The 22,470-nt window shown below is 33.3% G+C and overlaps 3 protein-coding genes across 5 annotated transcripts; all 3 read left to right on the top strand.

The window, feature by feature from the left end:
- Window positions 1-1,107: 1,107 nt before the first annotated feature.
- LOC101218820 (50S ribosomal protein L5, chloroplastic) lies at window positions 1,108-3,544 on the top strand. Its single transcript, XM_004133801.3, has 3 exons — window positions 1,108-1,447; window positions 1,952-2,152; window positions 3,056-3,544. The coding sequence occupies exons 1-3, from the start codon at window positions 1,175-1,177 to the stop codon at window positions 3,395-3,397; spliced, it is 816 nt and encodes a 271-aa protein (XP_004133849.1). The 5' UTR covers window positions 1,108-1,174; the 3' UTR covers window positions 3,398-3,544.
- Window positions 3,545-6,533: 2,989 nt separating this feature from the next.
- On the top strand, window positions 6,534-13,801 carry LOC101219049 (CAAX prenyl protease 1 homolog). Of its 3 annotated transcripts, XR_004215423.1 has the most exons (16): window positions 6,534-6,679; window positions 7,313-7,460; window positions 7,562-7,646; window positions 7,739-7,834; window positions 8,537-8,602; window positions 8,776-8,874; window positions 9,094-9,207; window positions 9,299-9,409; window positions 9,721-9,783; window positions 9,959-10,051; window positions 10,280-10,393; window positions 10,928-10,999; window positions 11,130-11,195; window positions 12,062-12,215; window positions 12,893-12,925; window positions 13,505-13,801. XR_004215423.1 is itself a non-coding variant. In XM_011652434.2 (15 exons), exons 1-14 carry the CDS (start codon window positions 6,649-6,651, stop codon window positions 12,176-12,178), a joined length of 1,275 nt encoding a protein of 424 aa, XP_011650736.1. In that variant the 5' UTR covers window positions 6,534-6,648; the 3' UTR covers window positions 12,179-12,215; window positions 12,893-13,263. The 3 variants fall into 3 exon arrangements, 2 of the variants coding, with proteins under 2 accessions (XP_011650736.1, XP_004133850.1); XM_011652434.2 differs by lacking the exon at window positions 13,505-13,801 and having other exon boundaries at window positions 12,893-13,263; XM_004133802.3 differs by lacking the exons at window positions 12,893-12,925; window positions 13,505-13,801 and having other exon boundaries at window positions 12,062-12,602.
- A 4,622-nt stretch (window positions 13,802-18,423) lies between these two features.
- Window positions 18,424-21,843, top strand: LOC101219288 (probable serine/threonine-protein kinase At1g01540). The gene is made up of 7 exons (XM_004133803.3): window positions 18,424-18,998; window positions 19,275-19,379; window positions 19,474-19,596; window positions 19,701-19,871; window positions 19,946-20,075; window positions 20,190-20,399; window positions 20,501-21,843. Exons 1-7 carry the CDS (start codon window positions 18,424-18,426, stop codon window positions 20,663-20,665), a joined length of 1,479 nt encoding a protein of 492 aa, XP_004133851.1. The 3' UTR covers window positions 20,666-21,843.
- Window positions 21,844-22,470: the final 627 nt, after the last annotated feature.

Below are 22,470 nucleotides of genomic sequence, written 5' to 3' on the forward strand. Positions count from 1 at the left end.
CTAAAACAGTCAAAATGATGCAACTAGATTGAGTGGATATATCATACCATGGTGAAAATATACGGGTCTTGTTATATTTGGCATGATATCCATCAAATACATTGAACGAGTTCTTTTTAAGACATAAATTGATTGATGCAACAAGCTTAATTGAATTTTCATTCACATAGAAGAAAAAAGAATCACTGGTTTAGATTGAGTTCTCGTTCACACACGTATACACACACATATATAAACATTCATCTAGGTCACATGTCATTTTTACAGTCAGTTTAGTCTACAATAATCTTTAAAACAATGGATTATTATTAACGTCAAATAAGGCTCGACAAGACAAACAGTACTACTATGGTTACATTGCCCATAATACAGAGAAGAGAGAAATTAACTTCCAACCAATTAAAAGAACAACGAGTAACATGAGATGGATGCAAGGTCACAGTTAGATAATTTGAAGATAAGTATTAAAAGATTAGGGAAAAAACACATGGATACAACAACCGTCGTTGCAAATATTTTGTTTTCCTTTCGAGTAAAGGTAAGGGTGTTTAACTAAATTTAGTAGATAGAATGTGCATTTTTTTCCTTAGTTGATTGTGATGTTTCGGTTTTGTTTGTTGTATCGAAAAAAAAACTAATCAAGATATATATCGACTAAATTGGTTATCAAGGTTGTAATCTATATTATTAGATGCATCTTTTTATTTAATGAAAAACTATTTTTGCAAGAGAAGAAAATTATGAATAGAAAAAAATAATCAAATTCAATAAATGAAAAAATTGTCAAAAATATTTGGTTTGATTAATTTTTCAATATTTGAAATTAACAACTAATAAAATATATTATGTAATAAAAATAATTAAAGAAATTGCCAATAGACAAAATTTTTTGTTTTCCTTAAAGAAATAAAAAGAAAAGAAAAAATAACTCTATCCTACGGAGGCCTTTCCTTATCCAATTCAATTCACAGAAAGATTAAATGACGAAAATGTTCCCAATATTACCAAGTATTACAAAGACAAATAGCCTTAACAAGTCATGGTATATTGGTAATAAAACAGTAACACGAGGGTATAGAAGGAATTTGGAAATTGAGAAAAAACTCATTTTGGCTGAACTGATCCTATACTCCCTTTATTTCACTGAGCGAAGGAGAAACGTCTGTGAACTCCGATGGCCTCTTCTTCACTGTTGAGCTCCTCTACGTCGTCGTTCCATGGCCACTCCCCGTTCTTCTCTGTCCGTTTTGCTGCACCTGTTGGCTGCGGAAACCCTAGCAATGTAGCTCAATTGGGGATGAGAGTTAAAGCCTTGGCTAGTACCGGTGGCGCTATAGTGCTTGTGGAGAAGGCCGAGGCCGAGAAGGTTAACCGGCTTAAATCCAATTACCTTGAGAAAATCGTGCCGTTGCTTATGGACGAGTTCTCATACGATAATATCCACCAGGTATTCACAGCTTAATTTGGTAGGTGTTGATTGAATTATTGATTTATTTGCTCGATTGGTCGTTGGAGTTCGTCGGATTTTTAATTTGGAGGAAGTTGGGTTGGATTTTGATTGTTTCCGAAGTATAATTTGTGTGTTTATTAACTATTTCTTACAAATGCTAGAAGGTTCGGAAATTATTATTGGTTTTCTACTAAAAATTTCTAGATACAAGTACTTCTGTGAATTACGTACAGCCGCGTGGAAGATGAGGATTCTTGATGAAATAAAATACTCTGAAAACTGAGACGAAGTTCATATTTGTATTCAGCGGTGGTATTCTACAATACTTTTTCTTCTTCTCTTGGATTAAGTTGGAGTTTTCATTTTTGGTTGTGATTTTAATTAGTGGGTCTCAAAGAATTATGGCTTTAGTGTTTTTTTCTCATTCCATCTCAAAATTTGACAGCATATGACGACTAAGTACAAATTCTTCCAATGAAATTTCCGTACCTTTTCTCTTAGGTCCCCAAAATTGAGAAGATAGTGGTGAATTGTGGTATTGGAGATGCCCAGCAGAATGCGAAGGGTTTGGAAGCTGCAATAAATGAATTGGCATCCATTACCGGACAACGACCCGTGAAAACACGTGCAAAGAAGTCCATTGCAACCTTCAAGATCAGGGAGGGTCAACCACTTGGGATTGCTGCAACCCTAAGGGGAAATGTGAGTTTCACTTGTTTTTTCTCATAGAATTTCCAGCTAGTCGTTGTTTCTTTTGGTATTTTGGCTTCTGTTGTAGTTCTCAGTGCTATTTTGTTCAGCATATCTTGATATGGGAAATGCATTTTGATACTTGGATCTGGCTCTAATTTTCAAAATTTGTAGTCACTAACATTTCTTATGTTTTACATGTCTATCTTTCCAGTCTTGAATTATTACATTGATAATCGTCTTGAATTATTACATTGATAATCGTCTTGAATTATTACATTGATGATCTGTATACGCTTTTATCGTAGTTGGTGTAGTGGATGTCTCTGGTATGATAATGATGTTAGGAATTCGATTGTTTGAGATAATAATATAAAAGAAGTGCGAAAGAATGACTTTGGAGGAGGGAGTTGCCCCTTCACGTCATGGGCTTGATACATTTTATCCTGATACTCGTCTAATGAAGAAGATTTGTGTGAAATTTGTCAACGAGTGGAAAGGACAAGATAGATGCAACGTTTTTTTGTGCATTGTTATAATTGAAGAGATCTCACATCATTAAATGGAAAAGTTTATGTGTGTGGCTCTAGGCATTTATGATCCGTAAACGCCTTAATCAGCATATTTCTCTGTTTAATGATGTTAGGAATTTGGTTCTTTGAGATAATTATCCAAACCAAGTGCAAAGGAATGGGCTCATGTATGGAGTTGCTCCTTCACAGGCTTGATACTCGTTTAGTGAACAATATTTTTGTGTCAATGTTAATTATGATGGAGTATGTGGAAGGACGAAATAATGGAAGATATCTTGCATCAATACATAGAAGAAGTTTTGGGTGTTGCTGCTGCCATTCGTGTCCTGAGTGTTAAAACAGCTTGATTTTTATGTTACTTGCTCGTTGATTGTGCTTATAGGTGATGTACTCTTTCCTGGATCGTTTGATCAACTTGGGGCTGCCTAGAACAAGGGACTTTCAGGGACTGAACTCGAGTAGCTTTGATGGACATGGAAATTACTCCATTGGTATCCGTGAACAGAGTGTGTTCCCAGAAATAAAGTTCGACACACTTGGCAAACCGAGGGGGATGGACGTTTGTATCACAACAACAGCTGAAACCGATCAAGAAGCTCAGCGACTCCTGGCTCTCATGGGAATGCCTTTCAGAGAGAGTGGTGGTGCCGCAGCTGTGATGCGGAAAAAGAAGCTAAAGTCCCACCATTTTGATTCCAAATCCAAGGGAAGAGCTCGGAGGTAATGAATTCATTTTTAGGAACAAGGCTTTTACATTTCCTCAATTCATCTGTTGTATCTTTACTAGAAAAACTATACTCTAGCTAATTTAGCTGGGTTGTATGCTATAATTTGATGAAGTTATAGAGTTTTGTTTATTAGATTACTTCCATTAGCTCTGAACGCCAACCGGCAATTTCGCAGTTCTGAATAGAGTTCTAGCACCGAATGCTGCATACGAACAGTATCCCCTTGGCCATTGAACAAACCATAGGCCTTGCTCTGAATAGAAAATACCTAAAGAAAACTGACTTTTGTTTGAGAAATTGGACAAACAGTAAAACTAGATTTAATCACTAGTTAGTTGTTACAATAGCCCGATAATCTGTAGTCTTTTTTTCTTTCCATTCCGCCATAGTAGCATATTTTTTCGACAATTGCGAGGTAGGAGATCGAACTTACTAATTATTATCTTATCCATCAACCTGTTTTCGGATCTGACTCTCTTAGTGCGTGATAAGTTAAGATAGTTCAGTCCCATCAAACACTATTTGATGCTATTCAAAACTATGAAATAGATAAACGAGAATCTTCAAAAAGCTCACTAGCTCCTATATGAATTTGACCAATGTGTTGTTGATAACATCTGTTTTGCTTGTGAACTTTGATTCTCTAGCATGAACTCGACCAACATTTCGTGATTTGTACTTCACCATTTCCCCCTTGAATCAATTGTTTCGCTTCAGGGGTTTTGTTCTTGTTTTTTTTTATACTTTAGGGGGAAAAAACAAACTTTTGTTTTTTTTGTAGAATTTGTTTTCTAAAATTACAAATTTGCCCCTTCTTTGATCCATACCTTTGGACCCATTTTCTTCTTTCTTCCATTTTTTTTTATTCTCTTCTCTCTCTCTGTCTCTCTTTTTCACTTCCCTCTTGTTCCTCTCTTTCCTTTTCTTTGAGACTTTTTATATATTTAAGTTTTTAAAAAACCATCCCTAAATTTTTGTTATAGTTTTCATTTCGCATCCAAATCTTAAAATATTACACTGTTTGTTTCTAGATTTTGTGATTGATTGATTTAAACTTCTTAGGTTTCAATTTAGTCCTTCCACTCTAGGATGTATCTTTTTAAAATTTTAATGTTTTTTCATAACTATTAAAATTTTACTTTATGCTTGTGTCAAATTAGGGCAAATATTTATGAATGTGATAAAATGTTAGATTTATATCAAATTAACATAATGATATACTATTGTATGGGTCTATTGCGACATAGATATTGTGGATAGGAAGTATTGTTATATTTGTAAATATTTTGGCCCGTTGTTATATTTGATAACAACCCTTCACTTAATTTGGGCACATTATCGTTCAAGACTACAAAATGGAATTTAGCAAAAAAAATTATATTAAAAGTGTAAATATTGAAATTTAGGAATAACTCAAACCTTAGGGAGCTGTTTGGGACAAATATTGCCTAATGCTATAATAACTACCTATGGCTAATTTTTTGCTAAATTACCTAATTAGTATAGTAAATATTGTTTCAAAACTTCCAATTTACTACCATACTTGCTACAATACATTCTTAGTTTTTTTTTGCTAAATTGTTTACTATTTTTCTATCAAACTAAAATAACCTACCCAAAAACAAAAACTATCATAATCAAATTATAATTACCTGAGACTACAAGAACTCACTTCTTGCCTCAGCCACTTTCTAAAAGGTTAGATTATGACATTTAGAAAAAATCTTAAAACTACGATTTAAATTTAAATATTTCATATATAACCTAGATAGTTTTGACAAATCTGACGTCCTTTCCGTGGCTTACTTTTCAGCCGACCACACGATGATGAGGTTAAATATTTAACCTAACCCCCCTATTGTTGATTTTCTAAAATAAACGAGGGTGAGATGGAGATTTAATTAATACATATTGTTTTCTTATAGCTACAATAAGACCTTTAAACATTACACTTCTCTACTTTGATTTGTTAATATATAAAACGTATATATGTCATCCAATAATATCTAATCTCATACGTCGAGGAAATATTAGTGTAACTAACACTTTTGACTCGTTTGCTTAATTCATTGGAATCGTTGGACATTACTCATTGGTTACTATACTATCACCACTCAATGTTTTAACCGATGCTTTAGTTTATCATATGTTCAACTCCCCAGTTGTTTATTTATCATTTAGATCGTTCCTTACCCAAACTTTTTGAGGTATTCAATGAGTCATATGAGGTCATCTACTTTTGACTCGTTTGCTTAATTAATTGGAATCTTTGGACATTACTCACCGGTTACTATACTACCACCATTCAATATTTTAACCGATGCTTTAGTTTATCATATGTTCAACTCCTTAATTGTTCCTTTATCATTTAGATTGTTCCAACTCAATCGTTTTGAGGTATTCAATGAGCCATATGAGGTCATCTACAAATCTTGTAAATGTCACTTTAAGTCCTCCACAGGTCACGTCGAGATATTCCACGTGTAGCCCAATAAACTATTAAGTTCTCAATTAATTTTACTAAGCTTCTTCCATGGGTCGTCTCAACTCCCTCACGAGTTATACAAACTCTCTCATACGTTCCTTTAGCTCATTTGGGTCCCACTAGAGTTTTCCACACATTGTAGGAGTTATCTCATGAACCATTTTAGTTCATTCTATAGGTTTCTCTAAGCATTCTCAATAGATTCTCTATGTCTCCTCATAGATCCTCTTACCTCATTTGACTCATAAATCCATCCTACGTTGTTTAACCAAATTTTATTGATTAAATTATTTTTGTTGAGCAAATATTTTGTCACACAAATTTACTTTAAAAATTACTTTAAATAATAAAACTTCTCAAAATATAAAATTTGTTATATATATATTTTAAAAACAAGTGGCTTAATTCTTGCTATATTAACTCAATTTACTATTATTTGAGATAACAATTATTATTATTATAAAAAAAAAGTATAAAAAAAGTATCTTAAATGACGTGACTAAGCGATTTGACAGTAAATTAAAAGTTTATGTCAAGTTTGACAATGACGTGGCAACGACGGGCAAAGGAATGCTCACAATCAAAGGGACATACGGACCAGTGAACCGGGTTCCCGAAAACCCAACGACCCGACCTGATTGAGGACACTTTTGATATAAATATCTTCCGAAGATGAAACTCCTCGGCCAAGCAAAAGCAACACACCGTCAACCTCTGTTCGTTCTCTTCATAGCTCCGGCGATCAATTAACTTCTTTCAGCCATGGAATTTCCGTACATGGAAGCTGTTGTTGGTACTCACTCTTCACCCATTTCTTGTTTCTGTCAATGTTTATGCATGTAACCTTTTCGTATCATTGTTTAGATTCTCTATGTTTGGTTTTTGATTTGGTGTTTTCGTTACTTCTTGTTGGTTTCCATAACCTCGACGATCACGAAGCCTGTTAGATCCACTGAGCTTCACTGCGTATTTTTATGTTTTAAGTTTTCGATTTTTTTTTCAAGTCTCTTGGAAATGTATGTAGTTAGGGTTTTACGTTATTGTTATTGGTATTGAGGTTTTAGGCATTGGGGATGCTTGAAAATGACATCTTGTAAGTTGACTTAGTGGTTGAGGATGATTGTTGTATGCTTTTGAATGGTCGAATTGTACTATATTATTCTTTCATTGATAAGATTGGAATGTGTCAAGTTGATTTGGAAATGAGCTTTATATTGGCTAGTTTGATCTGAACAAACGAACTCAGAGCTCAGTTTCGGTTAGAATTGAGCTGAGTCGTTGTAGGAAGAAACTATTTTACTGGTCTATGTGTGTAAATCGGTTCTTGTAGTTTTACTTCCTGATTAGTTGTTAGAACAGAGGTGGTCAATTGGTCGATAGAGGAAAGTAATGCGATTCTGTCTGATGGATACATTTTTATCCTCAGGTTTCATGATTTTAATGTATACTTTTGAAACTTATTTGGATCTTCGGCAACACACTGCTCTGAAACTGCCAACTCTTCCCAAAACTTTGGAAGGAGTTATAAGCCAAGAGAAATTTGAAAAATCCCGGGCTTACAGTCTTGATAAGAGGTTTGTCTTGTTTGAAAGCAGATTTGTAAAAGGTTCCCCTGAACTTGAACTTGTATTTGTTTTGGTGTCTAATTTTATACCACGTCTCTCTTAACTTTCAGCCACTTCCATTTTGTTCACGAGTTCGTAACTATAGTGATGGATTCTGCTATACTGTTTTTTGGAGTTCTGCCATGGTTTTGGAAGGTGAGTAATTAAAGCTTATAAGTGAATCAATTCATTCAAGTTTTTTCTTTACTTCCGTTGAAATATTCATATTGGCCACTGTTGGCATGCAGAAATCTGGAGAGTTTGTGGTATTTGTTGGGCTCAATGCTGAAAACGAAATTTTGCACACACTTGCATTTCTAGCTGGGGTCATGATTTGGTCACAGGTATGCTCAATAAGTATAATTTAATTTCTATGTTCTAGTAATAGAGAATTTATTTATTTTTAACTGCTCTGCCTGTTGGATTAATCACAAATTGTCATTGTAGAATCAGAATCTACTTTACTTTTTGAAAACCACAATTCACATAATTAATTTACATAGAGCACTTTGTTTTCATACAGGACAAAACTGCATGCTGTTGTCCTCATTGATTTTAACCTTACCAAACTGGATGTGGAAACATTTTCTGTGATGGGTGTTATGGGGGCCCTAAAACCGGAGCAAAAATTAATTAGTATTCATATTGCTTAACTGACTGTGGATTTCACAACTTGCATGTTGCATTTATACTGGAGATCAAATTCAGTATGCATTATGTTTTTCAATCATAATTCATGAATCAGATAAATTCTGCCAACTTTAAAGTTGAAATGAAAAGAAAGATATGATAGTCTCAAGGACAGGGATAAATTTTGCTGGGAAGCATTAGAACTTGCTAGATTTCAATGTTCACTGTGAAGTTCTCTAACCTCCATAATTTTGGAATTATCTCCTCATGTATTTTATGCAGTTTTGTATTTCTTTTCACTAATGTCTGAATTCCTTGGTTTTGGAGTTCTAAATATTTTCATTTACAGAGTGAATTTGGGGAATTTACGATTTGAAGTTGGTTTACATTGATCGTTTGTTTGGACTGGTGTGCAGGTCACTGATCTACCATTTTCTCTCTACTCGACTTTTGTGATTGAGTCCCGCCACGGTTTCAATAAAGTATGTATAATTGTTTATGATGGATCTCATTGACAGTAGGAGTGGGAGATGTCCAATTTTGTTTTCTATTGACCAATTATTTTTCTTTTGGGATTCCAGTTGGAAGTTTCCCGTGTTGTCCTGTGTACTTCCTAATTATTTCCCTAATTCCATATTTAATACCTCTTCTACAGCAAACAATATGGTTATTCTTCAGGGATATGATTAAAGGGATTTTGTTGTCCATCTTACTTGGCCCACCAATTGTATCTGCAATCATTATAATAGTGCAGGTAAACTTGTGTAAGTTAGTAGTTTTAGTTTACATAGTGCATTCAGAAGCAAGCCATATATTTCTAGTCTGCATGCCATCATCAATTCTATATTTTTTGGGAGTTCTTTTCTCCATTCAATTCAATTTTTATATATACTCCTTTGTTCTGGATTAATATTCTTTATAACGTTTCTTTTGTCATACGCGAGGGCTAATAATATCTTTTAATTGCATACAGAAAGGAGGCCCTTACCTTGCCATCTATCTTTGGGCATTTATGTTCACATTATCTCTTGTGATGATGACCCTTTATCCAATTCTTATAGCGCCTCTGTTCAATAAATTTACCCCTGTGAGTACCCAAATTGTGTTATTTGATCAAAGCTTTTATGACTATCTGTTTTTTCGTCCAGTCATCCCACTTTAATGCTCTGTGAAAATAGCTTCCTTCAGGTGATCTCAGGGAGAAGATTGAGAAACTTGCTTCCTCCCTCAATTTTCCGCTGAAGAAGTTGTTTGTTGTTGATGGATCAACGAGGTCAAGTCACAGCAATGTAAATCTCTTTTGCCAAATTCAGATTCTTGATTTTTTATCGCATATTTACTTGTGTTTTGCTATCTTATCAATATCATTTTCTTCTTTTTGCCTGCTTTATCAATTGGCCATCGAGAGTATTCTTCAGAAAGTGATTAGGAATTTTTATATTTGTGTCTAGTGTTATTAGGTTTGATCCTTTTGGATGATTACAAATTTACACAACGTATACCAACTTGGTTTCTATTGTATACCAACTTGGTTTCTATTGAGTATTCCTTTTTGGTGCTTTCTTGCAATGATCTCATCAAATGACTGCCATCTATGCAGGCTTACATGTATGGTTTCTTCAAGAACAAGAGAATTGTCCTCTATGATACCCTGATTCAACAGGTATGTTGAAATGTGTGGAAAGCTTTTGTCATATTAATGCCTGTACATCCTGAACTTATTTTTGGACAGAAACATGTACAGTATTTTTTTAATTTTTCATTACTTGTTTAGACTTTTTTTCTTCAAGTGTCTTGGTCATAGTAACTTTATGTTTCCTTCCTGTTCTATTTATTAGTGCAAAAACGACGAGGAAATTGTTGCTGTCATAGCACACGAGTTGGGGCATTGGAAGCTAAATCATACAATGTACTCATTCATTGCTATACAGGTATACTGAGATTAATTCTAGTCATGATCAAACTTCATAGCTGTAGCACGTTGTATACTTGGTTTTTCTTTTCTTGAAGAATCCGAAAAACATCAGCTGCTTTCATAATCAGCCACTAGACTTTGGTTTTATGCCCATTCATCTTATTAATTTTCCTTATCATTCTTATTTTTAAATGCAATTGGTTATGTTATCTGGAAGGCTCATTTTTTAACTGTTTGTGAGCAGATTCTTACACTTTTGCAATTTGGAGGATATACTTTGGTGAGGAATTCCAGTGATTTGTTTCGAAGTTTTGGGTTCAATACTCAGCCAGTGCTTATTGGGCTCATCCTATTTCAGGTAGTGATCAAATAGAATGTTGAATTATAAATCTAACATTGACAATCTACGTAGCCCCCTACTTATTGATGAGTTGTGCTTTTCTACTATACTCACGTGTAACTACTAACTACCATATTTATTTTTTCTTCGTCTTGATTTTGGCTTTATATCCATGCATCACTAATCTTTCTTACCAACCCGATCTTCAAATGCAATTGGTTGCCTTTCTGGTTTTGAATATGATATTATGTTTTCTTTTCATGTACGTTAATATGCAAAATGTGCATGCTTTGTGTTAATTCGAAGCTACTTACTGCATTATTTCTACTATGAACTGCTTCATTTCATTCTCCATCTGAGGTTTACAGTTAAATATTTCATTCTCGAGGAATTCTTATGTCCCTATGCAAACTATCAGTTCATTCCAGTGACCTGTAAAGCACGTTAAAATGCTGTATAATACCTACAAACATCATTGCTAGGGAAAATGAGATGGAATTTATTTCAAACAGAATTTCAATATGTACACTTACGTTGCTTTTGGCTGTGCAGCACACTGTAATACCTCTCCAGCACCTAGTAAGCTTTGCTCTCAACCTTGTGAGCCGATCTTTTGAGTTTCAGGTATGTCTGAATCTTGTGCAGCCTTTTATTTTTCTTTTTTTATAATTATTTTTTAATATATATATACATATATCCTCTATCTGTTAAAGGGTTTGATCGTCAGAGACCTTTTTTTTTTTACCAAATGCAGGCTGATGCCTTTGCACAGAAACTAGGTTATTCTGCCCCTCTTCGTGCTGGTCTAGTCAAACTACAGGTATTATTTATCTATAGTTTCAATCCTGTGGTGTAAACTTCCTGCTCAAACTTTCGTTTATCATTTCTCTTCTCTCCGTCATTCCTGCTATTTCAGTAGATAATCCAGAAGTTACTTCTTGCAGACAGTGAAAACTAGGGAAATTGATTTGCTAACGATAAGCTGACTCACTTTTACCTGTTTTTGCTTGAGCTATTGTTGATTTTTTTGCACATTTGTGTATTTTGTTATGAAAAATCGAACTTTCATTTTAAAATAAAAGGAGAGACTTAAAGGCATACTGAAAACCCATAAAAGGGGAAACAAAGAAAAAGCGTTCCAGCCTAACAAAATAAGACACCACCAATTTTTTATTTCTTTTAAAAAGCCCTTAGCTATAGACACTCACATAAACAAGTTGAACTGAATACAAGACCAAACTTCATACAGAATTCTCTCAAACGCCCTCTAAAATTCTATTGTTTCCTTTTCTCCAAAGCTCCCAAACAACAGCACATGCTTGCTGGTCCCGAAAAGGAGAATGGAACAAGAACTCTCAATCATATCTTTATAACCTCTATGTCTAGCCAAGTAACATCAAGCTCCTTCACAAAGTGTCCCCAAACTGAATATAAGCAGAGCACCCTATCTTGCCACAAACCTTCCTTCCTCTAGAGAAGGAGAATGGATCACGAATTCATCAAACCATAACCCTGTGGCCTAATCTTATGTCTAGCTTACAAACATCATGCTGCTTCAGAAACACTGACTCCAAATTGAATGACCACCTTTGGTGGCAAAATCGTTTTGGCACATTTGCATGTTTAATTATATGCTCTGCTGATACAATCATTTTTTACGTTAGACTAATAAAAGTTGTATTTCAGGAGGAAAATTTGTCGGCTATGAATACAGATCCCTGGTATTCCGCGTATCATTATTCTCATCCTCCACTTGTTGAAAGATTGGCTGCACTTGACCTAGCAGATAAGAAGGAAGAATGATACCAATCTTCAGTCGTTATATCTCATACCTAGCCAGGTGAATTGACGTTCTACTACACTACCTGATTGACTTTTTTTGGTGGGAGGGGTGGGGAGGAAGAAATACTAGATAATCCCCCAAAGGAAAAGAGTCATCCATATTTGTTCTAGTTTTACACAAAGGAAAAAAAAACAAGAAAAAAGGTGTTTCTCTCTTTCTTTGCTTGTTGTTGTGACCTGCTGTGAATGAAATGAGAGATGAACTAATTACTAAGGTCATATTATCATTCTGTATGAACTCGATCAGACCCTTCTTTGCATAACAATCATGAGGTAGAATTATGTTTTTTGTTTTGTTTTTGTTTTATCTCTTTTTAAGAAAAATGTAATTCTGATGACAATAGTGAGAGAGAATCAATGCAATTTTGTTAATTTTCGGGTTGCATTCTCTTTCTTAATCCTACATTGAAATAGGAAGTGGAAGTGCAGTTCGAGTCATTTAGGGATCGTTTAGTTCAGCCGGCTGTCAATTTTCCTGTGAGGCATTTTTAGTTTGTTAGTTTGATGTCAGGAACCGAACTAGCTTCAAGGAATAATCCTCTAAGAATCAACCTTATGAATCTTTTATCAAAACGACAATGCGTTTCATACAAGGGATGAAAGACTCGAGTTCCATTAATAGTAAAAACCCTTCCATGGTTAGAATTTGATAACTAATCTAACTTGTAAATGCAGGTTGATACTTTCTGCAGAAGCTCTCCTTAACAGGTCAATGTTCGAACATTTACACGACTAATTATTCAAACTTTTCTTGTCAAGATGAGTTGATTTCTTTTTCCTCCAAGAGTGATGTTGATATAAATCTTCTGGTAGCCTTTGTTTATTGTTAAAAAAAAAAAAACCATGATCCATAGATTAGAATTCCTTTAGCTTACTTATAACCGGCTTTATTTGATTACATCTTTATTCACATCGCTTTTGTACTGTCATCGTCAAATTGACATGGAGCTCCATGAATTTTGTCCGTAACAATTACAGATGAGTTGAGAAATACTTTTGATCTCTCTAGTATGAAAACGCATTTGGTTCCTCAACATTTTTCATAATGTATTTGCCTAGTGTTTTCATTCTAGTTTGTTACGATTCAGTTTATGTACACAGTCTCTTCTTTGTACATGTAGGTTAATAAACTTTGACACTACTCGACTTACAATTAGAGAAAATTACTCGATATTTTAAAGTCTATTAATTCAATCATTACGAACTGAACTTTTAGATTAAACCAATGTTTATTGGTGAATATCTAATCTTTTCTTTAGAGGAATGAAAATCCTTTCTTCTATGCAGATTTCTTGTACAAGAAATTTGGAGCTTCCTTGTTTCTTTTACAAGGTATTTTGTACCTACCCTTTTGTTAGAAGTTCGTTTTAGCTTTCCGTAGGAATATGACTTAGAGGGGTTTTTGTTCCTTTAGCATCAAGTGTATGGTACCCGATTCGTGGTGATATTTTTTTTTCACTTATCTTGAAAAAGTAGAAGCGCTTTGCATCTTCAGACTACCACTTTCAACTAACCTTGTCTTTTGTTTCTTGTTTTTGTGTTGAAAAAGCATTCAAGCATATGTAAACTGTCATATTTTGTCCCCTTTTAGCTGCTTAACAGTAATTTTCTAAACCTAAAGTATCAAAAAATAGAAGTACTTGATGGAAAAAAAATCCTATTATTTAAACAAGGTGGATCACAAACCTTAACCTTTTCACTTTTTCTACAAAATAATATATATATATAGTCTAGAATATTGGGTTGGTAGAAAATTGGGGTTAGAGTTACATGAGCTAAGAACTTATAGGCACCAGTTGATGGCTCCCACATGGACAATCCACATAGATTACTTTTATGCATGTGCATATTAATCACTAAGATATATATAAGGTTAACTTGCTTTTGTGGTAGTGCTAATTTTATATGGTCAAATGTTAATTTAATAGAAAATTAGGCTTCTTTAATAATAATAATAAAATCATTCTCTTGTATACGTATCCTTTCAGAATATTTACTACAATTGAAAATGTGAGAAGATAAGGCTTTGTTTTATAATTTTTTTCCCTACTTTTTAAAATTAAAGTTTTAAAAATACTTTATAGTTTGCTTGCCTTGTGTTCTTAAAAGTCAACTTTTTTCAAAACTTGATTTTATTTCTTTATCTTCGATAGATTTTGTTATATTTACAAATTTTTTAAAATGTTACTTTATACGTTGATATTTTACAAATTTTTTAAAATGTTACTTTATACGTTGATATTTTAAATCTAATTGCTATGTTGGTAAGTTATTTTTTCGAACTCTAAGTAAACATCTGACTTTTAATCAAATTTAGAAACCAAATTTCGAAACCATTAATAGGAGTAGGATCATTCTTCTTTTTTTGGGTATGAACTTCCTAAATTTTTTGTTATTATTATTAATGTTATATTAAGAAAAAGGTGTATTGTTATTATAAAATCAATCCTATATTTTTAATTGAAATAATAATCCACACAATATTGAAATCTAGGACAATGAACCTTTCACCAAAACTCACAATTGGTTGTCATGAAAACAAAAACCAAACAGCAAATCCCTATCAAATTCCAGCCTATTAACAAACTCTGTCCACTTGATAAATTTCCCTTTTCACTAATATTTTATTAATTTTAGCCCTTTTTTTTTTTTGTCTTTTAATTCATTTAGATTCTCATAAAGATTCCACTCATCACTTTGCACATTTCCAACATCCATTTCCTTTGACAGAAAAGCAACCAAATGGGTTCCATCAATCTTTAGAAAATATTAGTTTAGAAAAAGAAATATTCACCCTATAAATATTATCACTACCTTTGCTTAATCTTTGGACTAAGGTATCACTTTTTTACTTGTTTTTTTGGGTGTAAAACTCGTTTTTTTACTAATTTTGAGTATAATTTCTAATGTCTTTAGCTATTTAGTTGTATTTAATTCTACACATTTAGTCTAAGTTTGATAATTGGATCTTTCACTTTTGTAGTTAATTTAATCTATTTTGGTCTATTGAATGAGTGCTTTTTTTTTTTTTAGTGTTTAATTTGAATAGTTCTATTTGTATTTTGTCTTAATAATTAATATATTCGTTTTCTCAAAAAGAAAAATAAATTCAAACTTGAGAGATGTATATGGAATAATAATATAAGATAGAAGGAAAGTTGAAACTTTCCAATATGTTATCTCTTGTCTTTCCATTTTTGTCCTTCATTACTTTACCTTTTATGATGAGTTGACAACATATTTATCTTATGTATCCTATGTTTCATGGGAAGTTTAGAATCATTAAATTAAATAGATTATAAAGGCTCAACATGAAGATGTGGATAAAAACAATTTAAAGTTTGTTACTCGTGATTTTGGACTAAAGGATATAACTGATATAAAAAAAGTATATAGATGTAATAAGGTCGAGTGAGCTGAAGATAACACTCTAGTCCTAAGATGGGTTGATGAGAGAGGATCGGTCTGTGTTAAAACCCATTAATGTGCTAGACCTAGGTCTTGTAGCTAAACGAGAAACAGGGCACACCTCTCGGTTGATAAGTCAAGTATCAAATGTATCTTACAAAGAAGATTTTTTCTTTTGTACGTTATGTTCTTGTTCTCTTCAAACAAATTGAATGTGAATGCTATGTGTCACATAAAGGTTGAGTATATTTTTTTGGTTCATATTACAGAATCAACAAAGTTTATGATTATAAATTACACCATGCCGTGCTTGGTTGTAATATTACAAAATCAACAAAACATGTAATGAAAATTTGACTTTTCACGTTTCAAATTTTGTATCTTAATTAAATTCAAATTCTTTTGTGATAATTAAAGAACTAAATTCTCGTAAGTCTAATAATTACAAAGTGATTGGTTGAATCGTTTATAGTTATGATGATAATAGATGTCTTGTTCGCTTAGACTCAATTTAAAATTTGAAAGATATAAAATATATTTACTGACGTTCTAGACAAACTAAGTGGATCAAATATATTATTAACTTTGAAAAAAAAGATATTAATCATATCTATCTACATAATCAAATTAGAATGATTTTCTTGGCCTTGGCTCACTAAATTATTTAAACAAGGAATATTCTTACAAACCATTTCAATAATTAAAGTTGTTGGGCCTTCCTTTCTTAAAACTTATCATTAATAATATCTTTAAGACATTACACAAAATCATAAAAATCGATCCACTAAGTCAAATTTGCAATCAATTAGCAAAGCCTTTGAGTGAATGAGTGGCTACTTTTTGGTTGATTAATGGCTAACCATATCTCTAATTAGTGGGGTTGCTATCAATTTAGTGAAAAATAAAAGTGGATTAGTTCTGTAGTTTATATTTTATAATATAATTGGATAGCCACCGTTATAACAATTAGATTAAAAATAATTAAATATATAACAACGTTTTAAAGTAAAATCTGTATCGTGATAGAAATCTATCTATCAGTACAGCAAATATTAATCTATTATCGCAAAGAGTATATCAATAATATAAGTCTATTTATTAATTATTCTAATAATTGTTATTCACTGTAATTACTCTTCGATTAATTCGTTAAAAAGCAGAGCACTGACTTGAAGTTTAGATATTTTGATTTTATAGTATATAGCTTAGGTTAATTGAGGTTAAATGTTTTTTCTTTTATTACTTTACAATTGGGATAATAATATTAATTTTAAATTAAAAACGTTTCACCAAAATTGTGTATAATTATTTATAGTAACAAGTTGGAAATTAAATTGATTTCCATTTGGCAATCTATAGACTAACTTATTATGAAAAATTCTAAACTTGGATATGTCATTATTTTTATTCTAAAAATAAAGAAACCATTGGTAACTAATTAACATAATTATATTATTAATTTTGGATATAACAAACATATGATTCTCTAATTTGAGTTAAAATGTCATCATCACAATAATACAAAATTAAACATTGAAAAACTTTGTAGAGCAAGTCCATGGTTATAGATTATATGATAAATTGTGATTTATTAAATTGTTTATTACTTTTTGTTTTATTTGAATTTTTGTTTATTATCCAACTTTAAAGAATTGGATGGATTTTACTAAATAATTTCAATATTATGCTACTCTTCAAACAATACCCTTAATATTATTGATTCAAATCACAAAATTAAGGGCCTTTAGATGTGACATTTAATCTCTTATTTTAAGATTAGGTTTCATTTTTGAAAAACTATTTAAAATAGAAAAATGAACCAAATATCAAGGTTTTATAAAAAAAAAAAAGTTGTAATGAATTTTTGCTTTTGATGTGATGTAAATAGTTAGTTTTTGTTTTTTTTTTTTAACTCCATTTATTTTTCTTTACAACTTCTTTATCATGATTTTAATTTTTCTAATTTTTACATCTGATTTCTTAACAAAACTTGAAAAAAGAAAAAATGCTTTGAAAATTGTAATTATTGTTTAAAAAATGTGAAATGATGGCAAGAGAAATAAAAGTATAAATTTGAAAAAGGAAAACAAATTGAAAAGCAAAATAATTAGGAAACCTAGAAATCACTCCATAAAGTTGAATGCAATAAATAAAATATCTATTTAGCAACCTTCAATTATATTTTATATTTAATAAAAATACGAATGATTTAACAGAAATATTTTTAAATATATAATAAAATAAACTAAAATATAATAAAATGTAACACAATTTTAGTTATATTATTAGATAGGAATAAACTTTTATTAATATATTTCAATAACAAAAGTTTTTAAACATTTTTTTATAGATATTTGATTAAATTTGCTATTTTTATTGGTAGGCTTAGTACTAAAATAAATAAATAAAAAAAAAGATGGTTTTTGAATTGAACAGCTAAGCAAAGCGGAGGATGTAAAGTAAGTGGACCCCACTTCCATCAATTGTTAAAATATTATATATAAAAAAAGTACAAAATCCCTTTTTATTTATTTATTTATTAATACATTTTATTGATTTATTGATTTTTTAAAAATCCCCTTTTTGTTCGTAAAGCTTTTAAGGCTTCCAATTTTTTTATTCCCACTTCTCTTCACTCTTCTTTCAATTCCATTTTTTTCCCTCTTTGCAGATTCGCCGGAATCCTCCATTGCCGGAGTTTTCCGATGAGGTCAATGCCCTTAAAACCTTTGATTTGCTTTCTTTAGTTCCTCTTCTTAGCTTCTTCTCTGAATCGGAATCGAATCGAAGAAGAAGAAATGTCAGTTTATGATGCTGCATTTGTGAACACGGAGCTCTCTAAACCCACTTCGATTTTCGGCCTTCGTCTTTGGGTTGTTATCGGAATATTTGTTGGAGCTCTAATAGTTCTTGCACTGTTTCTTCTTTCGCTTTGCCTCACTTCTCGCAAGCGGAACCGCCATAAGAATCAAATCGGTTTCCCTAAGTCCACTACTCCCCATTCTCCTCCTGCCGTTTCGAAAGAGATCCAGGAGATTGTACACCATGCCGTGCCGGATCATCACCACCATGTTCAGCCGGAAATTCATGTCGAGATCGGGAAATTGGAGCATCGAGTTGTTTTTTCTGATAGACCTTCTAGTGGTGAGAGTAGAGGTACTGTGAGTGAAACTGCTTCTTTTGGATCTGGTACTGTTGGGCCTGAGGTTTCACACCTCGGTTGGGGAAGATGGTATACTCTGAGAGAGCTTGAGGCGGCTACTAATGGCTTGTGTGAAGAGAATGTGATTGGAGAAGGTGGATATGGGATCGTGTATTTAGGCATTTTAGGAGATGGTACCAGAATTGCTATCAAGAATCTCTTGAATAACAGGTGATCATGTCGACTAATTCTCTAATGTTATTATCGTCGATGTTGTAAATTTACTTACTTTTCTTCTGTAACTCGAGTGTCCTGTTTGGTTTCACGAAAACGAATTAATTTTATGCTGAGTTTAGAATGTGCTGTAGAGAATCTGATGCTGTTGTTTCTTTTCTATTGTGGGGAAGGAATGTTTCAAACTGCTACAGTTTTAGGCGTTTCTGATTTGGGATGCTCTTGGTTTGAAGATTATATAGATGCTGAAGTTTTAGTCTATTTTTGTACTAGGGGTCAAGCTGAAAGGGAATTCAAAGTGGAAGTGGAAGCAATTGGGCGGGTAAGACACAAGAATCTTGTCAGGTTACTGGGATATTGCGTTGAGGGTGCATATAGGTACTGACGTACTGTTGATTTTCTTTAAATTTGAGGTACTTTTTGGTTCCATAGATGTTTATTATGAACTTTTGCTTTCTTTTTCATTTTTCAGAATGCTTGTTTATGAGTACGTTAACAATGGCAATTTAGACCAATGGCTTCATGGCGATGTTGGGGATGTGAGCCCTTTGACGTGGGAGATTCGTGTTAACATCATACTTGGAACAGCAAAGGGGTGTGTAATTGTGTTATTGCAGACCAGCTATTGATTCTTGTTTAAGCATGCAAGTCCAATAATGTAGTTGTCTCTCTCTCTCTGCTTCTTTTCCTATGGTGTAGATTAGCTTATCTTCATGAGGGTCTTGAACCAAAGGTTGTGCACCGTGATGTAAAATCAAGCAATATACTGCTTGATCGTCAGTGGAATGCTAAAGTATCTGATTTTGGGCTGGCCAAGCTTCTCTGTTCTGAAAGAAGTTATGTGACAACTCGTGTAATGGGCACATTTGGGTTAGTTCCTAACTTGACTCGACTTTAACTTTCTACTGTTTATAAGATGGAAATTCATGTGGGGATTTCTATAGCTATGTTGCACCTGAGTACGCCTGCACTGGAATGTTGAATGAAAAGAGTGATGTTTATAGCTTTGGAATTCTGATTATGGAGATAATTTCTGGGCGGAGCCCTGTTGATTACAGTAGACCTCAAGGAGAGGTTGGTTTTTCTTTGCATCTAATGCTCGATTATGATTAACTTATGCATTAATGTCGTTTCCGTTCTTTTTCTATTCTGCTGCTTATTTAGTTGAAATTAATGTCACAATTGCAGGTAAATTTGGTGGATTGGTTGAAAGCTATGGTTGGAGACAGAAAATCTGAGGAGGTGGTTGATCCGAAGTTACGTGAGAAGCCACCTTCCAAAGGTCTCAAACGCGTTTTGCTGGTTGCTCTTCGTTGTGTCGACCCGGATGCCACAAAGAGGCCGAAAATGGGACATGTCATCCACATGCTTGAGGCAGATAATTTGTTATCTCATGATGTATGAAGCTATATCTATAAGCTTTTCTTTGAAATTTTTGGTTCGCTCTTTTCTCTTTCTAACAATTTTCCAAACTCAATCCATCTTTAACTATATTTTAGGAACACCGGGTTGGCAAGGATTCTACTCATTCAATTGAAGGCCATCAACATGAGAACCGAGCCGTTTCAAGACGAGTTAACAATCAGAAAGATGAAGGAGCATCTTCTAATATAAGTGAAGGTGACAGTGATGGAAACATTCACCATCAAAGTAGGTGGAGATAATAACGTACCACACTGGCATGATTACGTTACATGACTAACATTGCAAGTTTCTCCGAGATTGGGAGCCGAATCAACAATTATAGTGTTTGTTTTATAGATTTTTTTTTTTGCTCTTTAGGTGCCATCTCATCTCCATATAGATGGTTGCTTTTCTAATTTTCAAATAAATTAGCCTCATTCTTACAGAAGCCGTAAGAACCACAACATATCCGATCTTGTTAGCTGTGCAGTGTCTCCTCAACTTCCTTAAAATGCTAGCTGCTATCCGTCTTGATATTGACATAACAAAATCATTGTCTATAAGTACCTTTTAGGGTAGGACACCTAGTTTCTATTTGGTAAAGATAGCTCCTGTGTCATTGTACATCTAGAATTATGCCCTTTTATCGCCGAGAGCGCCTGCTCTGTCAATTGTTTGGTCTAGCACCTAACCAGCTTTGTTGATGGAATTGGTTGAAACTGCCCATGAGATTGTGAAGCGTAGAATTGTATGCGTCTGATGTGTGGTCCCTGTGACCAGCAAGTTTGGTAGAGACTTTTCCTACTGCAACCTCTTCTTCATGTGCTCTTTTGCTCTGTTCTGGCTGGACCAGTAAGGCTACGATGTGGACTAGAACTGAGGCATTCACCATCGAAACCATGACAGGATTTTGTCTGATCCTCACATTAGGCTGCCCGATGTTTCATCCTAAGCTGGCTGTAGATGTTTCCGAAGGGATTAGATCAATCCCTTGGTTTATCTGCAACCATACATTGTCTTTTCAAGCACTCTCTATCAAACTCAAAGCCTTTGAGAGCTCCTTCAAAAACCCCCTTATCCTATGCTTGCTTTTGGAGTAAGTTTCAAAGGGCTTTTGTAACTTTATGGAGTTGGGCCATTTCTTTAACATAAGTTTGAAAAATTTTCATCTTTGTATTTATTTATTTATTTATTTTTACAATGTTGTCAGTCACATTTATAAAGAACGTTTGAACGACTTTATGGCTGCTAGCTCTGTATCCATCCATTTGCAGAGTGGGGCCAAGTGTTATGCGCATCAAAGTTAAGCAAATTTGCTTGTAGTAGTTCCTAATAAAGGAGCTTTGCCATTTATTGAGGATATCTTGTTCATAATTATCAATGTATTTGAAAGCGTCTTGTTTGTTTTTTCCTACATAAACTATACTTTCCATATATACATTAGTTCAGCCTAAACTTTCTACTTTTCATACAATTGGCAAGTCTTTATCGAATGCGTTCAGGGTGATGTTGAAACAAGAACAAAGAACTTGGGAGCTCCAGTTCATAGTTTGAAGGTAAACTATGGGCTGTTGAAAATCTTTGTTGGGTTATAAATTGTTGTTTTGGATTTTCTTTATTCTTCTGGTGCTATGATTGTTCATGTTGATGTGTCATGTGAGGTTGATTTTGGTGTCACAGGTTTTGGGGGTCTTTGTGGGGTACCTTTATTATATTGGTATGGCTTCCATGTTGGGATACTTTTCTCCTCTTTGTGCTGAATCAATGACGGTTGTCGAAGGCTATGTTTCAAAAAGCCCTTTCAAAAGCGCTTCCTAGGCACATAAAATAAGGTGCTATGTGAGTCCCCGAGGCCTAAACTCTTGGACCTTGAGATTTTGTTTTCTAATCTTCTTTGTTAACTACGAAAAATCTAAATGCAAAATTCCTTCTCTTTTATGGTTTTATTTAGGAGAGGACTACAACTATGAATGATATTCCACACCTTGGTCTCTTTTGTCAAGTTCATTTTATTCATGTTAGTCGTTGTGCTAATGGTGGTACCCATGCTTTAGGTTGTATTGGA

The sequence above is a fragment of the Cucumis sativus genome, chromosome 3, assembly GCF_000004075.3.
Source record: "Cucumis sativus cultivar 9930 chromosome 3, Cucumber_9930_V3, whole genome shotgun sequence".
Taxonomy (NCBI): domain Eukaryota; kingdom Viridiplantae; phylum Streptophyta; class Magnoliopsida; order Cucurbitales; family Cucurbitaceae; genus Cucumis; species Cucumis sativus.